This window comes from Herpailurus yagouaroundi, unplaced genomic scaffold (genome assembly GCF_014898765.1).
Source record: "Herpailurus yagouaroundi ecotype Mexico unplaced genomic scaffold, PumYag 192, whole genome shotgun sequence".
NCBI lineage: Eukaryota > Metazoa > Chordata > Mammalia > Carnivora > Felidae > Herpailurus > Herpailurus yagouaroundi.
Genome location: NW_024412423.1, coordinates 17,260,982 through 17,284,819, shown reverse-complemented (window position 1 = coordinate 17,284,819; position 23,838 = coordinate 17,260,982). Strand labels below are relative to the sequence as shown.

Sequence of the window (23,838 nt, the reverse complement as noted above, 5' to 3'; positions counted from 1 at the left end):
ATTTGTTCTCATAGAAATAGACACTTACCCTGAAAATGGACTTGCCTTCTCAGGCTGCCAAGTTTTTGCCACAATACCACCCATTCATTTACCAAATGCCTCATTCTCTGCTATGGTATTCCATACAATATTTGTTTCCGTTCAGGGAACCTGTGTTACAACAAATAAAATGTGGCACAGGCCTCATGCTCATGCAAATCTCTGGTATTACCATCACCCTGAAACAGATGGCCTGATAGAATGATGCAGTCTCTGTCTCTCTCTCAGTATTCAGTTCTAGCACCAACTGGGTCAAAACATTCTGAAGGTGTTCTAAGATACTGCATATGTTCTGATTCATCATTTTAATTTTTTAAAAATGCTTATTTATTTTTGAGGTGGAGAGAGACAGAGTGCAAGTGGGGGAGGGGCAGCGAGGGAGGGAGACACAGAACCTGAAGCAGACTCCAGGCTTTGAGCTGTCAGCACAGACCCGACGTGGGGCTTGAACCCACGAACCGTGAGATCATGACCTGAGCTGAAGTCGGACGCTTAACCAACTAATTGAGTCACCCAGGTGCCCCACAGGGTGCTATTTCTACTTAGATTCACAGACTTAGGAATCAAGGGATGAGATTGAGAACGTCTCATCTTAAAATGTAATTTTTTACCTCTCCGATGCCCGTACTCTCATGACTTAAGATGTGTGGATATTAGTTAATAATTTTATATCTCAGCAATTAAACGAAAGAATATACATAAGTAAGGGGACATCTAGAATCAAAATGCCCTCCATATTAAAATGAAGGTAAAAAATCACTGATGAGGGATGTGTCATGAACCGTGCAGATGGTGAGGTTTTACTCTACTTCCAATCTGTTGTATCAACCTGCCCACTTTGAGGGCAGAACACAGAAGACAAAGAGAAGACTCTTTGTCTCTGGGTTGGAGACAAAGGACTTTGTTACTCACAGCAATAGCAGTAGCACAGAGTCAGCATTTTCTTGTGCCAGTTTCCTGAGCCCCAACTCCCCCAGGGTGACACAAAGACAGCAGGGTGATATCTGCACATGCAGTGACTTGTATCACAGGAGAGGGACCCCCGTTTTAGGGCCAGAAACCTTTATAATGAGAGGTAGGCACGTCTGCCCTTTGCTCCATCATCTTTATCCAAGGCTGTGCAACTGTCTTCCACGGCCATACAAACATCCCTTACCAGATACTCCTGAACAAAAGGAGACAGTGCCAAGATGTGTAGAGACGTGAGAGACCTGTGAAGAAGTGCCTCCCAACAGGAAGCTTCACATATTTTATTGAAAAAAAAAAAAATCTAAGAAATCATGTGAATCATGTACAACATTTTCTCACAAGAAAACATTTAAGCTGTTTTTTTTAACGTTTCACAGAATTGTAAAACTTTTAGTTTTCGAAAGGAAAAAACACAATGAAACTACCACAGTATCATAAGCATTTTGTTTCTTCTTGTTTTTAGGGAAAAGGCTGGAAAATAATTGGTAAGTTTTCTCATGATGATTCGTGAGGCTAAGTACTATGCTCTTTTATAAATCTACTAAAAAAATACAAGGAAACGGGTGGATCGCTGCTTTCTTTGTTCAAAATATTTTAAAAAGCTAAAATCTAATGACAACATGTTAAAATAATACCTATTTTTGTAGGATGTTACCATTTCTATAATGGTTTCTCTACACTATATCAACAGTGCAATGGTGATTCAGTGTAAATCATTACAGTGTTTCATTGTTACACTACTTGTGTTCAAGTACATGTTCATGAACATGATCAAAGTCTGTATTTTGACTTTTCCTTTCCATTATTAAAATAAGGTTATAATTACAGTAGAATTTTTCCTATGGATATCTCTAAATCCGAACCAAATTCATAATACATTCTCTAAAAACCTGTTCAACACTCTGAGGTTTGTTATGTTTCCACATCTCCTGTAGGTGACAGAAAATGGGCTAATTCTGCATCAGGAAACCAAGAAAACAAAAATGACTTCTCTCCTTATATAACTAAACTATTACACTAAGTTAGTATACATTCTGGATAACTCAATGGTATCGGCAGGGAGAGAATAGCACCTTAGAGACAGCCCTAACTTAAAAAAAAATTTTTTTTTAGAGCCTAATGATCTTGTTTTTTTTTTTTTTTTCTTTTTCCCTTTTTATTTTCATTCTGGAAACTGGATCCAACTTATTCATATAAAATTATTTATGAAGCCATATAGTATAAATCAAAATGTTTGTATGACCAAAACAAACACCATATTGGATGTTTGGCGGGCACCAAAATAAATTAATCTGATTAAATTATACGTAATCTGATAATATTTGGTCTGAGAAACATGCTAGTGTGTGTGTTTATAAATAATGTAATTGCAAAGAGCTGTGAGCCAGCCAGCCTGCTAGAGGTCAACTCTTCTGCTGCAGTTTTTGGGCATAGAAGTCCCTGCACGTCTCACAGCAGCGCTGATACCAGCGCATGTCCTGACATAGGTTCTTCTCACGTATCACTCGGCAGTACACAGGCCACTGGTCTCCCAGGCACTTGAAAGTCAGCGCAGCTGTGAAGAAGAAAACAGGGAACTCAATACATGTCGATATCCTCAGTGCCAGGGGCAAAACAAGTAGCAATCACTTAAGGGGAAGGATTTTGCACACGCACTTTGACGCGTTCATATTGCCTTCTAGAACTTAACAGTAAGATTAGGAAACACACACACACACACACACACACACACACCCTATAATAAAGGAGTAAAGTGGATGAATAACGGTCTTACTTATGAGCCCTTTTAGACTCATTCAAGCTAGATTTCTCAAATTCAGTGAGTTGTGATACAAATGGCGTTTAAGGCTCAATTTTATGGCTTTCATTTAAGCTTCTTTTTGGATTTTCAGTTGAGAAGATTAAAAAGAAAAACGAAAAGGCTCACTATATCCACCTTTATGGGAATATAAATTAACAAGTATTGTTATGGATGAAATATCAAAACAAATGCGCTCACTTATTTCACATTCCTCCTTCCTCAGATGTCAGGCATATCTAGGTGGGATATCTGGGGATCTTAATTTTACACATCTTTAGAATCAAAGCTGAGGGGTGCCTGGGTGGCTCAGTCGGTTAAGCGTCCGACTTCAGCTCAGGTCACGATCTCGCGGTCCGTGGGTTCGAGCCCCGCGTCGGGCTCTGGGCTGACGGCTCAGAGCCTGGGGCCTGCTTCCGATTCTATGTCTCCCTCTCTCTCTGCCCCTCCCCTGTTCATGCTCTGTCTCTCTAGGTCTCAAAAATAAATAAACGTTAAAAAAATTTTAATAAAAAAATAAAATCAAAGCTAATCATCAAAAGTGACTGAAATTTACAGTGATAAGGTATGTGAAATCTTTCTTTTGCCACTATTCTAATAAGATTCATTATTTTCCTTTTTAAAACCTTAGGTTTTCCACTGTGCTTGTGTGTTCAGGGATATACCTTCAAGAAATAATAAATGGAGAAAATGCAATTTTAATTAAACTTTTCTTTTAATCCATTATTTTCTGCCCCGTGATACTTCAAGAAGGACTCCAACTAATTGCTAGAGGAAGGGATTATGTTGTTTTTGAATGCATGGATTTAGGGCATCTGCTCTAGGATTGCTTAACTTTTTGTCTTAACTACTCTTAATTCCCTTTGAACTGACTATTTCCTAGAAATGTTAATTATTTGGCTAGAAAATGGGAATATTTTTATTTCCACGAAGAACCAAACTTTTCCATTTGGTTGAATCTTACTGCTTAAAAAATATCTATGACAATTTAGCTCCTTTGATTTTGGCAACATCGTCCTGTTTAATTGTCACCCTGTAAATTGTACACGCAGATTAAAAGTAAAGGTGGTGGGGCGCCTGGGTGGTGCAGTCGGTTAAGTGTCCGACTTCAGCCAGGTCACGATCTCGCGGTCCGGGAGTTCGAGCCCCGCGTCGGGCTCTGGGCTGATGGCTCAGAGCCTGGAGCCTGTTTCTGATTCTGTGTCTCCCTCTCTCTCTGCCCCTCCCCCGTTCATGCTCTGTCTCTCTCTGTCCCAAAAATAAATAAACGTTGAAAAAAAAATTAAAAAAAAATAAAAAATAAAAGTAAAGGTGGTAAGCATAAATTACCCCAATGACAGACAGGTAGTACTGTTGTTAAAAGCCACTAGTTGCTACAGAAATAAAGGCTAATTCATTTATGAATTTTTTTTTTAGGCAAGCATAGGCTATATTTACTGAAAATACATAATCTGTTTCTTGATGATAGATTAGATTGAATAACGGGAACTGAGAATATATATGAAAACATTTCATAACATAAAAATAGGCCAATCAACATTTTTTTCATTTTTCTCATTTATTTAGTATTTTTATATATAAACATGTATATACATCATTTTTCCTGTGGCTCATTCGTTTTTTTAAATATAATTTATTGTCAAGTTGGCTAACATACAGTGTATACAGTGTGCTCTTGGATTGGGGGTAGGTTCCGTGATTCATCACTTACATACAATGCCCAGGGCTCATCCCATCAAGTGCTCTCCTCAGTGCTCATCACCCATTTTCCTCTTTCCCCAGACCCCCGCCCCCCAATCAACCCTCAGTTTGTTCTCTGTATTTAAGAGTCTCTTATGGTTTGCCTCCCTCCCTCTCTGTTTGTAACTATTTTTACCCCTTCCCTCCCCACATGGTCTTCTGTTAAGTTTCTCAAGTTTCACATATGAGTGAAAACATACGATATCTGTCTTTCTCTGACTGACTTATTTCACTTAACATAATACCCTCCAGTTCCATCCACATTGCTGCAAATGGCAGGATTTCATTCTTTCTCATTGCCAAGTACTATTCCATTGTATATATAAAGCACATCTTTATCCATTCATCAGTTGATAGACATTTAGGCTCTTTCCATAATTTGGCTATTGTTGAAAGCACTGCTATAAACAGTGGGGTACATGTGCCCCTATGCATCAGAACTCCTGTATCCTTTGGATAAATTCCTAGTAGTGCTATTGCCAGGTGATAGGGGAGTTCTATTTTTAATTTTTTGAGAAACCTCCACACTGTTTGCCAGAGCAACTGCACCAGTTTGTATTCCTATCAACAGTGCAAGAGGGTTCCCATTTCTCGCCAGCATCTGTTGTTTCCTGAGCTGTTAATTTTAGCCACTCGGACTGGCGTAAGGTGGTATCTCATTGTGGTTTTGATTTGTATTTTCCTGATGAGGAATGACGTTGGGCATCGTTTTGTGTGTCTGTTGGCCATCTGGGTGTCTTCTTTGGAAAAGTGTCTATTCATGTCTTCTGCCCATTTTTTTGGTGGATTATTTGTTTTTCAGGTGTAGAGTTTGGTAAGATCTTTATAGATTTTGGATACTAACCCTTTATTTGACATGTCATTTGCAAATATCTTTTCCTATTCTGTCAATTGTCTTTTAGTTTTGTTGATTGCTTCCTTTGCAGTGCATAATTTTTTTTTTTTTTTATCTTGATGAGGTTCCAATAGTTCATTTTTGCTTTTAATTCCCTTGCCTTTGCAGACATGTCAAGTAAGAAATCGCTGCAGCTGAGGTCAAAGAGGTTGTTGCCTGTTTTCTCCTGTAGGGTCTTGATGGTTTCCTGTCTCACATTTAGTTAGGTCTTTCATCTATTTTGAGTTTATTTTTGTGTATGGTGCAAGAAAGTGGTCTAGTTTCATTCTCCTGCAGGTTGCTGTTATGTTCTCCCAGCACCATTGCTAAAGAGACTGTCCTTTTTCAATGGGTACCCTTTCCTGCTTTGTCAAGGATTAGTTGGCCATACATTTGTGGATCCAATTCTGGGTTCTCTATTCTGTTCCACTGGTCTATGTTTATGCCAATACCATGCTGTCTTGATGATTACAGCTTTGTAGTAGAGGCTAAAGTCTGGAATTGTGATGCCTCCCGCTTTGGTCTTCTTCTTCAAAATTACTTTGGCTATTCGGGGCCTTTTGTGGTTCCATAGAAATTTTAGGATTGTTTGTTCTAGCTTTGAGAGGAATGATGGTGCAATTTTGATTGGGATTGCATTGAATGTGTAGATTGCTTTGGGCAGTATTGACATTTTAACAATATTTGTTCTTGCAATCCATGAGCATGGAATGTTTTTCCATTTCTTTGTGGCTTCTTCAATTTCCTTCATAAGTCTTCTATAGTTTTCAGCATACAGATCTTTTACATCTTTGGTTAGGTTTATTCCTAGGTATTTTACAGTTCTTGGTGCAATTGTAAATGGGATCAATTTCTTGATTTCTCTTTCTGTTGCTTCATTATTGGTATATAGACATGCAACCGATTTCTGTACATTGATTTTGTATCCTATGACTTTGCTGAATTCATGTATCTGTTCTAGCAGCTTTTTGGTGGAGTCTTTTGGGTTTTCCATAAATCCATGTTAATAGCATTTATTCGTATCTAATATTATGTCCTTAAGGATTCAAAAGCTATTCCCTCTTGTTTGGTGGATTAGATCCAGTTATCCATTCCTATTGAAAGCCATTTTTTACTCTGTCTCTCTCGAAAGGATAATTTGCACCCAGGGTCAAAAGGAAGGCTATTGACAACAGAGACATCTAAGGTATATACCACAATCTCACCTTTCCAGAGCCATTACCTTAGTTGATAGTTCTACCACAAAACTGGTCAGAACCAAAATATGATTACATCCTCCAACCCTTTCTATGATGACCTTGAGAGGTGTGGCATTTGTATTTCCAGGGCCTGGCTCTGAGTAGACAGTTTCAGGAGTCTTGTTTAGTCTTTAGGATTTTTTTTTATCCTCCTGACCATTGGGACTAAACTATAGTCAAGCATAGTTTTAGTTTAGTTAGAACCAAACTAATTCATATAGATTTATTTATGACAAAGTTTTATGATAATACACAAAACAGCCATAAGCATTTCCATGCTTCTCAAAACCATCCCCTTTTTGGTCTGCTTACCCAGCCGGGGTGACGTTATGGTATTTACATTAATCTTCTCATTGCAAGGCTGAAGGTGGCATGGCCTGTATGCTGCAGGTTTCTCTGAAGAAAAACATTCATTTCCATGTCTTCCTGTGATCTTATGCATGCACTGAATAACACGGGACTGCATTCCTTTGCCACAGGTAATTGAGCACTAGGAGAGATAGAATATTGTACAAATAAAAATATGATAATCTGCATTAAAAAAATTAAAAAATAAGGGGGGGGGCGCCTGGGTGGCTCAGGCGGTTGAGCGTCCGACTTTGGCTCAGGTCATGATCTCGCGGTCTGTGAGTTCGAGCCCCGCGTTGGGCTCTGTGCTGACAGCTCAGAGCCTGGAGCCTGTTTCGGATTCTGTGTCTCCCTCTCTCTGACCCTCCCCCGTTCATGCTCTGTCTCTCTCTCTGTCAAAAATAAATAAACATTAAAAAAAATTTAAAACAAATATGATAATCTGGATTTTCTAATAAAATACGCTTTTCATGGATTCCTTATATTTCAGCTGAATGGAGTCTGTCTTCATATGTAGGATATTTTTCAAAGAAGAACATATTTGATATACAATGGTCTTTGATGAGAGAAGTCTTTCAGGTCCAAATATATCACTAGATTTAATTTGTAACACAAATAAGCTGATGTTTATTTGACTGTGAAAATACAATTGTTTTATGGTATCAGAGTTACATGTGAAAGAGCAAACATGACTTTGTTTCTGAAAACAATGGTTTATTAACTAAGCATGCTATTTTCTACAGAGTAAAGATTTAGCCATAGTTAGCAAAATATGTAAAGAATTCTATCAACTCCAAAGGACATCAACACACCAAAGTCATACATCAGTGTTCAGGATTATAAAAAAATGCAATGAAGTAACTACAGACACATGATAACTCAAAATACATAATTTTAGCGGATAATGGCTGAATAGTGCCTCTCATAAAATTTGGAAAACAAGAGGAAAACATGTTACTTGCATTCCTTATGCAAGCTAAGTTTTGTAACTGTCTGGGAATAACCTGAAAATGAAAATTGTATCCGGGAAATAATGGAAGTTCTATAATTCGTTTAACTAAAAGACCATCATTTCTGCCTTTGAAACTAACAGAATAAGCTTTCTCACGAAATTAAATAGTCTAATAGCCTCAGGATCTAATTTTAATTAGCACACTTAGGCAATAAAAAATATCAGACTATTACTATTAATTATTTTCTTTATAAAATACATTTGGGTAAAAATTTCATTGCATATATGTGAAATATGAACAGATACTTGAAACAAGTGAAATCCCAAGGTCTTCTAAATTAGTTCTTACTTTATTATAGAAGATACTACTAAACAACTGGATATTTCCCCAAATCATGTCACTGCGATTAAAGACAGACAGACATTAAAAGAAAAAGCCAAATATTCTGGCCTTGACATGAGGAAAATGGGCTCCAATACTGTCTCTTACAACTAATTTACCTGGAACTTATTTTTCCTTTTTATTAAGCAAGGCATTGCAGTAGATCATAACTACACTTTTGGGTCTAAATTACTATGAAAGCAAAAATTCCAAATAACACTGTTACTGTTTACTTATTTGTTTTGAGAGACAGAGACAGAAAGTGCATGCGTGCAAGCAGGGGAGGGGCAGAGAGAGAGGAAGAGAGGAGAGAGAGAATCCTAAGCAGGCTCTGCTCTGTCAGCATAGAGCCCAATGCAGGGCTCAAACCCAGGAACCTGGAGATCATGACCTGAGCAGAAATCAAGAGTTGGATGCTCAGGGGTACCTGGGTAGCTCAGTCAGTTGAGTCGACTTTCAGTTCAGATCATGATCTCACAGTTCCTGGGTTCGAGTCCCTACATTGGTCTCTCTGCTCTGTGCGCAGAGCCTGCTTCAGATCCTCTGCCCCTCACTCTCTGCCCCTTCCTCATGCACGTGTGTGCGCATGCTCTCTCTCACTCTCATAAATAAATAAATAAGTAAATAAATAAGTATTAAAAAAAAGGAGTTGGATGCTTAAGCAACTGAGCCACTCAGGCACCCCAAATGACTTATTATTAAGTTACTATAGTCTGGCAATTTTTTTACATTTTATTTACTTTGAGAGAGAGAGAGAGAGACAGGACACAAGTGGGGTAGGGGGATAGAGAGAGAGAGAAAGAGAGAGAGAGTCCGAAGCAGCCTCCAGGCTCTGAGCTGTCAGCACAGAGCCTGACACGGGGCTCAGACTCACAAACCACGAGATCATGACCTGAGCCAAGTCAGACACTTAACCGACTGAGACACCCAGGCGCCCCTGTAGTCTGGCAATTTTTAAGTGGTGAAGCTTCATCACAGCACAGGGTCTATAATTTCATCATCTAATTAATTATTCAGTGTACCAGCCAACAATGGTATGACAGAAGTTCTGCCAAGATTAGAGTTTGCTTAAATGTTTCAGAATAGTCAAGCATTTATTGATTTTTCAAACATTTGTTGACCACCCATTTTGTTCACGATCTCCTGCAGAAAATAAAAACAGCAAAAATTGTTAATATGATGGAGCTGATACTTTTATCAATAAACCTTATTAACAAAACACTAAAACATATCAAATAAATGGAGTTAGAAACATTACAAAACTGTGGAAATTGGGCAATTTCATCCACTTTTAGCCAATTGTTTAATATTTTATTTATTTATGTATTTATTTATTTCATTTTTTTTTCAATGGCTTAGTATTTTAAATAATCAGCCACCCTACAGAACCAAAGTTTTCTGCTTTAGGATCAAAGGAAACTGATACTACTAATTCCGGAAGCTTTTACTTCATACAACACTAATGATAGTCAGCACTTACTTACTGTTTCTTATATGTCAGGTATTGTGTTAGGTCATGATTATTCAGTATTTCACATGAAGTCCTATATTTGTCCCTGTTACTCTTATGAGAAAATAGAGGCTCAAATAAGTGAAACTAATTGCTCAAGTCTTTACAGTTCAGAACTGGAGTGGAAATGGAGTCTGAACTCACATATGCTAAATTCAGAGACTAGATGCTTAACCAATTACTGGATCCTGGAACATTGCTAGCGCTTCTGTTTCTATGAATAGTCAGAAATCTTTTCTTTTCCTCTATCCTGCCAAATGAACCTCTCATCCTCGTATCTTACTATGAACTTGATTAAACGTTAATGAATAAGAAGGGCTTTTTGGTTTGTTTTGCTATAACGCAGGTTATAAGATAGAAGATAAACTTGTTTTTCAAGAACAATTCACAAGCATGATTTGTCTTGAGATACGGTGACCATATAACTTATCACCCAAATCAGGGCACTTGTGAAAGAAGTTGCTGATGATAATTATTCCTACAGTACAGGCATACCCTGGGACAGCCCCGCGTAATCTGGGACATACAGTCACCCTATGTACAGACATCTTACTGATCTGTGTGTTAGACGGTAAACACAAATGAATGGACACATGAAGCAGCTACTATATTTCATGCATTATCTAATATGCTTTTACACAGCATATTAAACTTTGGTTACACTTTGTCATGACCCCCATAACTTCACAAAGGAAAAGAGTGAGGCTCATTGAGATTATTTCATTCATTCACTCAATTAATATTTATGGGAAGTCCACAATGTGCCAAACACTGTTTTGGATACAGGGATGTGACAGTACACAAAAGAGACAAAAACACATGCCCTCAGGGAGTTTACATTTAATAGGAGGGAGCAAGAAAATAAGGATTTAAATTACATTGCATATTAGATAGTGACAGGTGCTATGGAAAAAACTAAAGCTGGGAAGGAAGGATGGGAAAGTTTGGGGTGGGGGGGTTTGTAATTCAAATAGGAGGGTCAGATAAGGACTCACAGAGAGGGTGCCAAGAACAGCAAATGCAAGTCTTTTGATTCCAAACATGATGTTCTTTCCACTGTGTTTCTACAGATCTTGAATTAATTACTTTCAATGGCTTTCTCTTTCTCTCCTTCCTCCCTTTTTCCTTCCTTTCCCTCCTTCCTACCTTCCCTCCTTCTGTCTTTTTAGCTACTACATTTTGAGTCTTGCTCTTCATACAAACACCAAGTAAATTTAAAATGTACTTGAAACAAGGCAGCACTATAGACTTCCCCCTACAGGCCAAAATGCTGAACTGTCAACATTAACCTGCCAGCAACTGGTAAAGAAACACAAGGTGTACCTGATAACTTGCCATTGATATTTCTTTTACAGGGAAAATTCCCTGGAGTATTTTAAATAGAAAGACTTGTATTGTCTGACAAGAATTCAAACAGTCAGTCTTGCCCTGATGCACCTTTGGAACAAAGCACCTCGTGAATCAATTCCATGAACTAGAAGCTTTTAATTCTGAGCCCCAAAGTCTCTGGAAGTGAAATTTGTTTAACTGACTTCCTGATAGTCATCATTTCAATCTACCTGAGAAAATAATGACCTTCCCTGCACTTGGGAACACACGAGTCATATCTTTAGATATGATTTAGATAATATCACCATAGATTTCTCTTATAATCGAATAAATCCTTTCTGGCCCTGGAACATTAGTGACAACTTTTAAGACTATTAAATTATGTCTACATTGTATGTCAAACACTAAGCTTGATTAGGGAAACTTTCTCGATAATTCACAGTTTGGGTTATTAAAATATGTACAGAAATCATTTAGTAAATGAGAACCATACACACAAATGTTGGCAAATCATTAAGAAGGCTTTATCCTGTTTTAAAATGAGGTCCACATTGATAGAATCTTATAACCATTTCTATTACCTAAAATTTTCTTTCTGCCATTCTTATGCGAGGCAATAAGAGATAAGACACTTTATTCTACCTAAGAAAATTTCATTTAAACTAACTGAAAAAGAAATATCTGGGGGTGCCTGGGTGGCGCAGTCGGTTAAGTGTCCGACTTCAGCCAGGTCACGATCTCGCGGTCCGTGAGTTCGAGCCCCGCGTCGGGCTCTGGGCTGATGGCTCAGAGCCTGGAGCCTGTTTCCGATTCTGTGTCTCCCTCTCTCTCTGCCCCTTCCCTGTTCATGCTCTGTCTCTCTCTGTCCCAAAAATAAATAAACCTTGAAAAAAAAAAAAAAAGAGAAATATCTGGAGAAGTAAGTGACATCCAAGTTGGGGAAAGTGTATAGTAGATGTTTACTTAGTTCATACATTTTTCTGACAATGGCCAAGGATGATCTGATGATAGATACAGATATGTCTTGGAAAGTTGTATCTACTAACTTAGTAAATACAACTAAGATGATAAGTTAGATGATAGCCCTATCATGGACAGGATTTGCCAGTACTGGTAAAGGCAGGTTAAGATACCACAATGATTTTGCCAAGTTACGGATTGGCCCAAATGTAAACAAACGAAGGGAAATAGAAAAAAATGTAGGAAAAACAAACACACTAAAAAATCCTTAACAAACTCTTAACTATGTGGCATTATCATAGAGAGGGATGAAATGAACTCTGAATGGCTGAGAAATTCATCTCATGGGTAAGCCACAGTGTGGAATCCTTCCTTCCATCACAAAAAGATGGATGAGTGGTGAGGCACTGCCCAAAATGTGAACTGCAGGAAGAAAGTGACCATGGAAATTTCACTCCTGAAGTGATATTATTTATGGCATTAATAGACAGCGTTGCTCAGGTCTTGGTTTAATATTTTGAAAAATATGTAAACACCTTAGAGAAGGTGTTCAAGGAAAGGCTGTTTACCTTGAGACATTTTATCAGTGCCTGATGGGATTATTTGTTTTCAAGTCTAATCTGATGGATTGAAGAGAATTAGCTTTTAATGAGCACAATGGTATAAACAAGTTTTTCATGCATCAAATACTACATAGGAGGTATGAGTGTACTCTGTTCCTAAGTTTTCATTATTTTATATAGAAATATCCTTTCATGATGTATTTGAATATGTTTATCAAGAATCTGCATCTTTTAAAAATCACCGACATGTACTGTTCCCCGGAGTTTCTATGAATACCATTATGCGGAATGACATAAATTTAATAAATAGTAGTGAATGATAGATAGCAAATGTGCTCTGTAATATACTGACATGAGTAAAACATATTTAATTCAAAGAAAAAGAGCTGCGCAGGCACCAATAAATAGCCATATAAAAATTTATAAAGTGTCAAAACGAGAGAGGAGAATGATTTTAAGAGGTCCTCAAGGTTCATAGGTTCTTGTCCATCATACTACTTGAATCTACTTTTGCAAAGTATAGGATTATCTTTCTGTCAATTGAATATTCATGAATCATGTAAAAATTTCTATCCATAATGTCTCATGGTAAAATCTACCAAGAGTCATGTCTCTGTTAAATTCATCAAAGAACATTGTTTTCTTCCGGTCCAAGAAGTAACCTATGTAGTTTTAGAAAACTTATTTTCACTTAAGAACTCTTTATAAATGGAATGTCCACCAACAGCTCATAACCACTCTCCTATGTAAAGAGGAGACCCTCATTCTTGGCATTGATCTCTGACTCCATAGTGCTTCTGTGCTCCAGAGGTTCTGAGATCAAGTAGATCTATTCTGCGTACACAATTCTGAACATGGAGCTAAAACAACTTCCACATCTATTCTTGGGTATTGGGATTCTGTAGTAAAGTGCCAAACTTTAAAGTTATCGGTTAAACGATAGTTTCTTACCTCTCCTTTCAGAACTTCAGAAGAGTCACAAAGACATTGTTTTTGGTGCTAGTTATTTGTTACCCTGGATATTTCGATAACTTAGCTTTGGCAACAAACGGGGACACTGAGGTATAAATAAATTTGTAGACTTCAGTTAAATAATCAACTAGTTTGCCAGTGAGTTTATAGAACCATTAATCTGTTCATGTTAAACTGTAAAACTCTTCAAGCTGTAAATGCTGTAAAATGTCCTTTTAAACATCACACCAAAGAGGGGAAAACCCAATACTAAAAATACCACTATAAGATATTTATTTGCAGTTTTGTTGGCAAACAAATATAGCTAAACTAATGCTGGTTTACTTTGTTAATTCCTTATAAAAAAACAAAAACAAATTGCTGTGGATTCAGGGGTTAAAAATAATAATTCTCACACTTGGCCAGCACAGAGATTACCCGAGATTCCTTCCTTCTGGAGTGTGCCAAAGATATATATTTTGGAGAGAATGTGTATTCTCTAGGCCAACAGCTAAGGAAGGCTCTGTAATGCTTTACTCATTTCCAGCTGGCCTCTGTAAGAAATAGGAATTCCTAAATTAAGAGAAAATTGTCACTGGCAAACAGAGTTCAAAAAAATTTCTGAAACCAATATAATAGACAATCTTACAGAACCTGATACAATCTATAATGACGAGTGCCAATCTATAACAAGGTTAACAGCATTGACTTGGATAATTTGTCTTTGGGAATAAGTGGATTATTCCAGAGTGGTTTAACAAGACTGAAGTAGCATTCACAGCGGAGAGTGGACCTCATAAGGAAAGTAAATGATGACTTCTACTGGAAATTATTAGCGCAGCATTCCTATTCATTTATGTATATGTTTGGCGGTTCCATCTTTCAACTTTTTAATAAAGTGAGTGTGAAACAAGCATAGTAAGGAACAAAAGTTTGGTTTGTTTTTTAAGATTTGCTATTTATTTTGGTCAGTGTTTCTGTGTCTTTTTAAAGTAGTTCATCTGCCTTTTTTAACACATGGTTATTTGGAATTGAATCTATTCCTAGAGGTCAGACATTTGAGGATTTTTTTGCGTATGTGTTTAATTAATTCATCATTTGGTTCCACAGTTCAAACTATTCTTTTCTCTTTAATAAAAATGTCTGCATATAGTTATAGCAAATTAAGGAAACGTGTGTGGCAAAATCAAGCAGAATGCTTATGAATGATTAGCAGAGAAGTGAATATGTTTTGAAAGGACTGTCACATTAACCCCCTGAATCTTTTTTTTGTATCAAAGTACACATTGATCACCACAATGATGGAGGGAAAAAAAAAGATGTTTTGCATTAAGAAGCAATTAATAAGCACAGACTCTTGAACACATTTGCAGTACTGCCAGTGCTCAGCCCATGAATCACAGGGTGTTGGAGAGGTGAAAAAAGACTATCGAGACATTTCTATTTTATCTCTATCATTCCAGGGGAACATCTTCCCACCAGAGAGAACTGTTTGGAATGACAGTGATTGAATTTCCTTTGCAAATACAATACTTTCCAGGTCTAGTCCAACAATTCTGTGTCCAAAATGGATCAGATCCTTCAGGGGCCATGTTGGAGAAGCGTGTGTATTTTGTTTTGTTTGTTTTAATAAAGTCTTGGTTTAAAATAGCACAGAGAGCACTATGTAATTACCTTTAGGTTATTCCAACCCGAAATAAACCAAGTATTTGCCAGGTGACAGAGAAATTTCTTAAGTGTGCTTTGCTTCCATCTCCCGCTTTCCTTCTACGTTAGATAACAGCCATTAACCTGACAGCAGGTATCTCAGCCAACTGGATTCAAGAGAACGCAAAACAAGTCTGCCAACTTCCTTGAAGCTCAATGTTAAGCACTTTTTTTGGCTTAAAGTACTATGCTATTCAAATAAGGGTGGATTTACTTAAAAAAAGAACACATTTTTAAGTAGTTTGACTTACCACACAGGAAAAGATCAAGGGGGTCCTGTATTTACATAAAATTATACTGATTAATTATCCTGGAAAAAAAAATGAGCTAATTACTAGTTCTTTGGTAGTACAATGTATGCAACACTATAGTTCTTACAGAATTAGAATCAGAAAATTAAATGGATCAGGAGAAATGCAATGTGTAGAAGTATGCTACAGTTTCTGCTTTCTTGATAAAACAGTTCAGCGATCATTCATGCAATAAACATCACTAAATGTAGTGGTGTCTTCTGGTTGCTCAGAGAGATTTATGGGAAGGGTAAAAGGGGTTAAGACATTCTCAACGGAACAGCAACCATATATGGCAACAAATAATTAATAGAGAAAAAGTAACAGAGTAAGTGCAAACAAATTCTCTCATTTACTGGGGAAGCCCTTTGAAAATTATAAGGCATTTTCGATGGTCCTTGAGGGACTCAGATAGTTAGAGGAAACACATTGTAGGCAAAGAGGACTGTATCAACAAAGACCCAGAGAATGTACAAGTACAAACCGCTCAGGCCTAAGCTTAGTGGAGATACCCATCATGGGAATAAGGAGGAAATTCTCAATTGGTAGGTTAGCACCAGAATATGGAAAGACTTGAATGCCTGTGTGAGTATCTGCTAATTGAAAGGGTAGCCAAAGGGAATTCTCTGCAAATACTCAGGCTGTAGGATTGAGTGGAGAAGTCATCCCTGTGAGTGGATGGATCTGAAATATGGGGGTAAGGAAGCGTATTAGAAACTGTTACTCCAGTTCTGGTAAGAAAAAAAATAAGGACTGTATTATTATATTTGGAGTAAAAACAACTGAGGCAAAGCCCTACTTGCGTAAAGAAGAAGTGCCAAGGGTAGGTTCTAGCCTGGGTAGCTGGGAAGATGATATTGACATTTTTCAAGAAAAAGGAAATTGGGAGTGGAGTATCATTTGAGGAAATAAACTGAGGAATTTTGTCTTAAACATACAAAATTTGAGGACCTACTGGAACGCCAATGGCAGGGTCCCAGGGCAACTGAAGTTTGGGTTGAGAATAAAGATTCAGTCCGCCCCTTCCTCCACTCCCTCTAGCTATGCTCCCTCTCCAGGCACACTTAGACTTTAAACATTTTTGTGCCATCTATGGGTTGATAATTCCAAAATTTATATTTCCATCTCATTCCTCTCCTCTGATCTACCTAGTGAATGCCAGTACTTAACTCTCTTACAGGCAAATGAAAGATCGCCCAAAATAAAAGTGAAAATCTTTCCCCTCCAACTTAACTCTTAGGGTTTCCTACCTCCTATCAGAGAAGCATCATCCATACAAATTGTTCAGACCTGAAAGCCAAGCCATGAGCCCTTACTACCTTAACACCTGACTCTTCATCTTTTTTCTCACAAATAATCAACCCCAGGTCTGTTCATTTTAACCTCAAAACAATTTCTGAAAGCCAACCAATCCTCTCTATCTCTATTTATACTACTGTATGAACAGCTAGCATTAATTCGGTTACTATGTAACTGACACTATGCTAAGAACTTTCCACGAATTATTTCATTTGGATTCACTAACTTCACTGAACAGAAGATCCAGAATTCAAACCCAAGGCTGTCTAACTCCAGGCACTGAGCTATCTTACCTCTTATACTCCCCAATCCTTTCCCTTCCCTGGAAATTCTGTAATATTCTCTGAGTATCTTTCTATATCTATGACATCAGTAATTTTTTATATTGTAGCCTTAAAAAATTTAAGTACTAGCCAAGTAGGTTTTCTTTTAGTTTCAGACAGAAAATATTAACCCATTCACAACACTAAAAGTAACATATGGATGTGGTAGAACGATAAGCACAGAAGGCCCTTTCCTCCAATGTAATTCAAATAAACTATTCTTTGTATGTCTATGCAGAAAAATTTTAACATGTACAAGAATAATATATGTAAACAACCTTAGTTCATACTATATAACTCTTTTGCATAATTACTCACTTAATAGTAGGTCTTAGAGAAGTTTTCCCATCATTATGTATTTATCTATACATATATTTTTAAAAACAATATCCCACTGTTGGAATGTGGGATTATGATTTATAGAACTAGTTATTGGATATATGGGTTGTTTCCAAATATTTGTTGTGCCAAAGAAGGCTGCAATGAGCATCTTTATACATACGGTTAGCAAATTATGTGACAATGTCTGTAAGGAAAATTAAGAATGTGTATATTTCAAAATGAGGTATTACTTTTCACAGCTATCAAATTAGTTTAAAAAAGTGTGCTAACATCCAGTCTTGGTAGTATGGTGACACAGATATGTGAAAGCGCCTGGGCAGAAGTGAGTAGAATCCACTCCCTTTAGAGATGGAGCTTTTTGGTTGCCCCATGGTATCCCTCAACACACTCCTCTCATTGCTTTTCTGTGCCCTAAAGTCATGTGTGTGTTTATATCTAAACATGTTTCCTAGTTTTATTTATTATACTATATGGACTTGTACATACTCTGTGTATAGTACAAAAAGCTACAGACATATTTTTCTAATCCAATGTATTTTTCTAATCCAATCTAATCCTAAAGTAGATCTTTCATTTTAAGTCACTCAAAATACTTTTCTTTGGATTATGTGCCATTTGGACCACTGACGCTGGGTGATTACTTTTACTTGCACAGTTAGAGCACTACAAAATTCGGAAAGACATATAGTTGCTTTGGCACATTTTACAGATGTAGGAACGAGGCTAGGGGGAACTGATTTTCACCATACAAAATCAATGCTGGTTGTGCACACTGGCTCTCTGGATGTTCCACTCAAACTGAAGCAGAATTAGGGACCTGTTAAAAAAATTTTTTTTTGTACATTTTGCATCCCAAGACCCCATATGATGTCTTTCTTTCTTTTCTTTCTTCCTTCCTTTTTTCTTTCTTAAATGTTTATTTATTTATTTTGTGAGAAAGAGAGAGAAAGAGAGAGAGAGAGAGAGAGAGAGAGAGAGAGAGAGAGAGAGAGTATAAGCAGGGGAGGGACAGAGAGAGAGGGAGAGAATCCCAAGCAGGCTCTGGGCAGTCAGCACAGAGCCCAACACGGGGCTCGAACTCATGAACCATGAGATCATGACCTGAGCTGAAATCAACAGTTGGACACTCAACTGACTGCGCCACCCAGGCACTCTGCCATATGATGTCTTTCTAGCTGGCTAATCATTTGCATATTTGTCTTGCATTTTAATGATGTCACTCTCTGCTAGTCCTGGTGATATGGTTATATCTATCTCTGGATATCCTCTGGCATTTGGTAAACATATACTTCACTATATCTAATCAAAAAAACACTCAATGGCTAATACTACTGATTTTAATTTTATAATATTCTTGTCAAATTTCTTTATATTTTTTATGTGAAAAAATCTGCTTCCCTTCTCCCCTGCTGCCCACCAACACTCAATGTACCCAAAATGAACTTTGGCCTGTTCCATGCTCCATCCCCTATGAAGAACATCAAAAGTAATTTTTTACCTCAGTCATATTTATTTACTAAAATATTTTCAGGTATGATTTAGAAACTGAAATTATAGATATCCTGGTATGCAGCAAAAGAGAATTGGTAGCATAATTTTACAAGCCTGGTGATTTTTCAATGATCTATTAAGAAGACAGTATAGGGGTGCCTGGGTGCCTCAGTTGGTTAAGCATCTGACTCTTGATCTTGGCTCAGGTCATGATCTCACGGTCTTAAGATAGAGCCCCACGTCAGGCTCTGCACGGAAAGCCCGGAGCCTGCTTGGGATTCTTTTTCCTCCTCTCTCTGCCCATCCCCACATGTGTGCTCTCTCTCTCTGTCTCTCAAAATAAATGCATAAACACTAAGAATAAAAGGAGACAGTATAATTAAGCCCTATGGATTAAAAACAAGTTGTCTTGCATTTTCCAATACAAAGGATCTTAAACATGTCTCTATATCTGCATTTATAATTATACATGTATACACATATATAATACATACATTATATATACTTATACACGTATACATGGAGAGACACAGAGACACTACCCCAGTCTCTCTAAATTTTAAATTTTCTCTAGGTAGAATATATACACAGATAGTATATGTGCATCATTTCTTCAAAGCTAATATACATCTGCTATGTTCAATCATACCAGCCAAATACTTTGACTGCTTTGAGTAATTCAAACACTTTGAAATTTGTTATTTTTTTTTTTTAATACATCTGGGCAACAGATAAGATTGTCAGAAGACCTGAAAACTAAAAATGATAGCAATGCAAAAAATGTCCATTCTCTTGCAGTATAAAGAGTCAGGGGCATGTTGGTGGCTCAGTCAGTTAAGTGTCCGACATCGGCTCAGGTTATGATCTCATGGTCTGTGGGTTCAAGCCCCATGATGGCCTGGTGCCTGCTTCAGATTTTGTGTCTACCTCTCTGCTCCTCCCCCACTCATGCTCTATCTCTGTTTCTCAAAAATAAATAAATGTTAATTTTTTTTTTTTAAATTTAAAAAAAGAATCAGAGGCTAAACAATTTGATAGGCAATAATTTGGGGATTTTGTGCATGGTTTAGAAGATAGCTATCTTCTCCAGAAAGAATGAAAAGTAGCAAATTTTGTAAATATTCAGTAGATGTATCTAAACAACATAACAGAAAGTATTCTATTTATCACTGAGTAATTTCTGTAGTATGAACAATTTACTCAGAGAAAGTGTATTTTCAAAGTAAATGTTCCTATAATGCAAAATATCTCTTCTGTAGGACACCTTGTGATAGGTTTCTTTGATGTCCAAATGTTTAAAACCAAACCCACAATCTCTGATTTCTTTAATTCATTGACTGATCCAACAATGATAGATTTTGATGTATTAGATTCTTATTGGTTTATGGAGTAGCTGCTCGAATTTTCGTGTCTTTTTAGACTATAATTATAAAAAGATGATAGGCAATTATCTTTTCCAATGACTTGTAGACATTATTAGAAAATAATTCTATATATAAATGTTAATCCACCAAGAATAGTTTTTAGATACAGATAATTTCAGTTTGATTTCAATCTACAAATTTTCTCCAGTTCCAAAAATTATTTACAAAACTAATCTTTCAAATTTGAATAATCTAATGTAAGCCTTCCCATAGTGTATTACACTAAATAGCAAACTAGCCATATGCTCTGCAAAAGTGAGCTTTGGTTAAAAATAAAGAAAAGAGAAATACTAGTCCCTCTTTGAGATTTACCAAGTATAGGAAAATGTTAAAGGATCTTTAAGTCCTACAGCAATTTGCAGTATTTGCTTATCTTTGTTTAACTACATTATTTCTCAGACCTGGAGACTATATCCCAAGAAATGGGTTTGCCATAGAATATAATTTGGGAAATGCAAGCCTCAAGCATTCCTTAATTAATATGAATTTAGTCTTCTAAAAAGGATGACATTTGATCTTCAGTAAATACCAGTCTTACTAATGTATCTAACTTGACAAAGTATTTTCTCCATTATCGCAGTTGTCATTTCATTCATTTCTTTGATTCTCTGGTTTCAGCTGGTAGTTAACATTTTCTATTTTTACATTCTATTAGGGTTTTTAATTTGGCTATTTGCAACTATTTCTTTAAAGTTGAATGGGAAATCCTCTAACAAGTGCTTAAGCTTCCCTCTACTACCCTGTTAACAACCCACTTAGTTTAGTTGTCTTAAAACCAACAAGACACACATTTGGATTCTGGGACCTCTTGCAAGGGGATTTTAATTGGGTGGGGTGTATGCCAGCATTAGATCAGTAGTATGTAGAAATCCACAGTCCTAAAGCCCCAGCCTGACTATGGGCCAAGAAGAAATCCTTCCCTTGGGAATTTTGAGTCTGGTTCTTTTTGTCTCCCTTGACTGAAAACAAAACTACTAGGCTACAGAGATGCATGATTAAAAACACGGTGTTATCTAGTCATTTAGTTTAGGATAGATATTCTTTTTTTTTTTAATATATGAAATTTATTGTCAAATTGGTTTCCATACAACACCCAGTGCTCATCCCAAAAGGTGCCCTCCTCAATACCCATCACCCACCCTCTCCTCCCTCCCACCCCCCATCAACCCTCAGTTTGCTCTCAGTTCTCAACAGTCTCTTATGCTTTGGCTCTCTCCCACTCTAACCTCTTTTTTTTTTTTTTTTCCTTCCTCTCCCCCATGGGTTCCTGTTAAGTTTCTTAGGATCCACCTAAGAGTGAAACCATATGGTATCTGTCTTTCTCTGTATGGCTTATTTCACTTAGCATCACACTCTCCAGTTCCATCCACGTTGCTACAAAAGGCCATATTTCATTTTTCTCATTGCCACGTAGTATTCCATTGTGTATATAAACCAGAATTTCTTTATCCATTCATCAGTTGATGGACATTTAGGCTCTTTCCATAATTTGGCTATTGTTGAGAGTGCTGCTATCAACATTGGGGTACAAGTGCCCCTATGCATCAGTACTCCTGTGTCCCTTGGATAAATTCCTAGCAGTGCTATTGCTGGGTCATAGGGTAGGTCTATTTTTAATTTTCTGAGGAACCTCCACACTGCTTTCCAGAGCGGCTGCACCAAGTTGCATTCCCACCAACAGTGCAAGAGGGTTCCCGTTTCTCCACATCCTCTCCAGCATCTATAGTCTCCTGATTTGTTCATTTTGGCCACTCTGACTGGCGTGAGGTGATACCTGAGTGTGGTTTTGATTTGTATTTCCCTGATAAGGAGCGACGCTGAACATCTTTTCATGTGCCTGTTGGCCATAGGATAGATATTCTTGATTGCACTGATGAGGATTTCTTTACGTTTCCTTCAATGATTCACTGAGGTTTCCTCCAGTGGAAAGAAATGTCCTCTGTGATTATTCACACTTTCATAGTTTTAGATTCTTCTTCAACTGAATATACTGGATGTAACTGTGGTTTCCTTTTACAGGATAAGTTAAAAATGACTCATTATACTGCAAGCTTTATATTTACCACTTCTAAACAAGGCCATACATACTATTTATATAATTAAATCATCCATAATGATTTATTATGCTTCCAGCATTATTTTGAATTATATCGTAATCACAAAAAGACTCATAATCTCTTGTCCAAAAATCTATTAATCATGTCAAGATTTGATATGTGGCCAAAACTATTCATTTCCCAGAATCTTGAAGTACTAAATTAAGCTCAAATTGTGGACTATGAATTGAATCTAAGAATAAACCAAGAATAATTATGTACAATTCCAAGGTGTTTTGTTTCTCATTAACACTCACTTGAATGAGTTCTCTTGCTAATGCTGCACAGAAACGTTAATGCTATAAAAGCTTCAGGAAGGAACCAAATTTTGTGTAACAGGTAGATAAAACAACGCTCTTTTATTTGCTTCTCTATAGGCTCCAATAATGAAAACAAGAAGCTGTAGACATTCAAATGGAGGCAGAAAGGTCAAATTCTGGCTGAAAATAAGGCATTTCATTAAACATAAGGGACTATGTTATTTTTTAAGTCAGTGTTCTAAGGTCAGCTTAAATGAGTGAATGCAGATTTTAACTGCTCAGAAACATATGGGTTGTGTTCTGTTATCCCAAGAAAGACCCAAAGGCCATATCTATATCAGAGATATAGTCAGAATGTGGCATATAATTGTGTCACTGGTTAATGCAAGCCAGAATAAAGGAACTACATTGTTTGTGCCCTATTTTTGCCAATTTTCTAGTTTCAAAGGAATAAATGCAAACATTGTTCAACAAAGGCTGTATTACATCTACTTAGGAATCAGAGGTAACATTTTTATGACAGATTTTTCTGTTTTGAATATTCCTGTATTTATATTTTTCTTTTTCAAGCTGAGAGCAGATTTTCCACTGTTTACACAAAATCACCAAAACATAAATGATAGACATCACACAGGCTGATACAAATGCAGTGAACAGTTTGGGGAATAAGCCATTTTCCTAGGAAGCCTCCATTCAACTGATATACCCTTAGTCCATTTGTGGCCACTGACTTCTAGATAGTGTGAGAAGCTGAGAACATATTATGCTTTTAACTTATTCTCTAGTGCTCCACCCATATTGTGGGAGGAACAGCGTTGCACAGCAAGATTTTATGGGTAGCTCGTTGAATATCCTTGATTCAAGTCAACCCAAGGCCTAATCTTAAGTCCACTTAGGTTTATCAATAGTTTAAAAAATATTCATAGAATTTAAGTGAAACTGACAGATTACTT

At 37.0% G+C, this 23,838-nt stretch overlaps 1 protein-coding gene across 1 annotated transcript in view; it reads right to left on the bottom strand.

Moving 5' to 3' along the window:
- Positions 1 to 1,234: 1,234 nt before the first annotated feature.
- The window catches only part of ADAMTS19 (ADAM metallopeptidase with thrombospondin type 1 motif 19), a 241,183-nt gene continuing 218,579 nt past the window's right edge, over positions 1,235 to 23,838 (bottom strand). Inside the window, exons 23-24 of the mRNA XM_040444385.1 lie at positions 6,971 to 7,148; positions 1,235 to 2,563 (exon numbers count right to left, since the gene is read on the bottom strand). Of these exons, the coding sequence (XP_040300319.1) occupies positions 2,412 to 2,563; positions 6,971 to 7,148 (330 nt within the window). The 3' untranslated portion in view covers positions 1,235 to 2,411. The remainder of the gene's footprint in view (positions 2,564 to 6,970; positions 7,149 to 23,838) is intronic.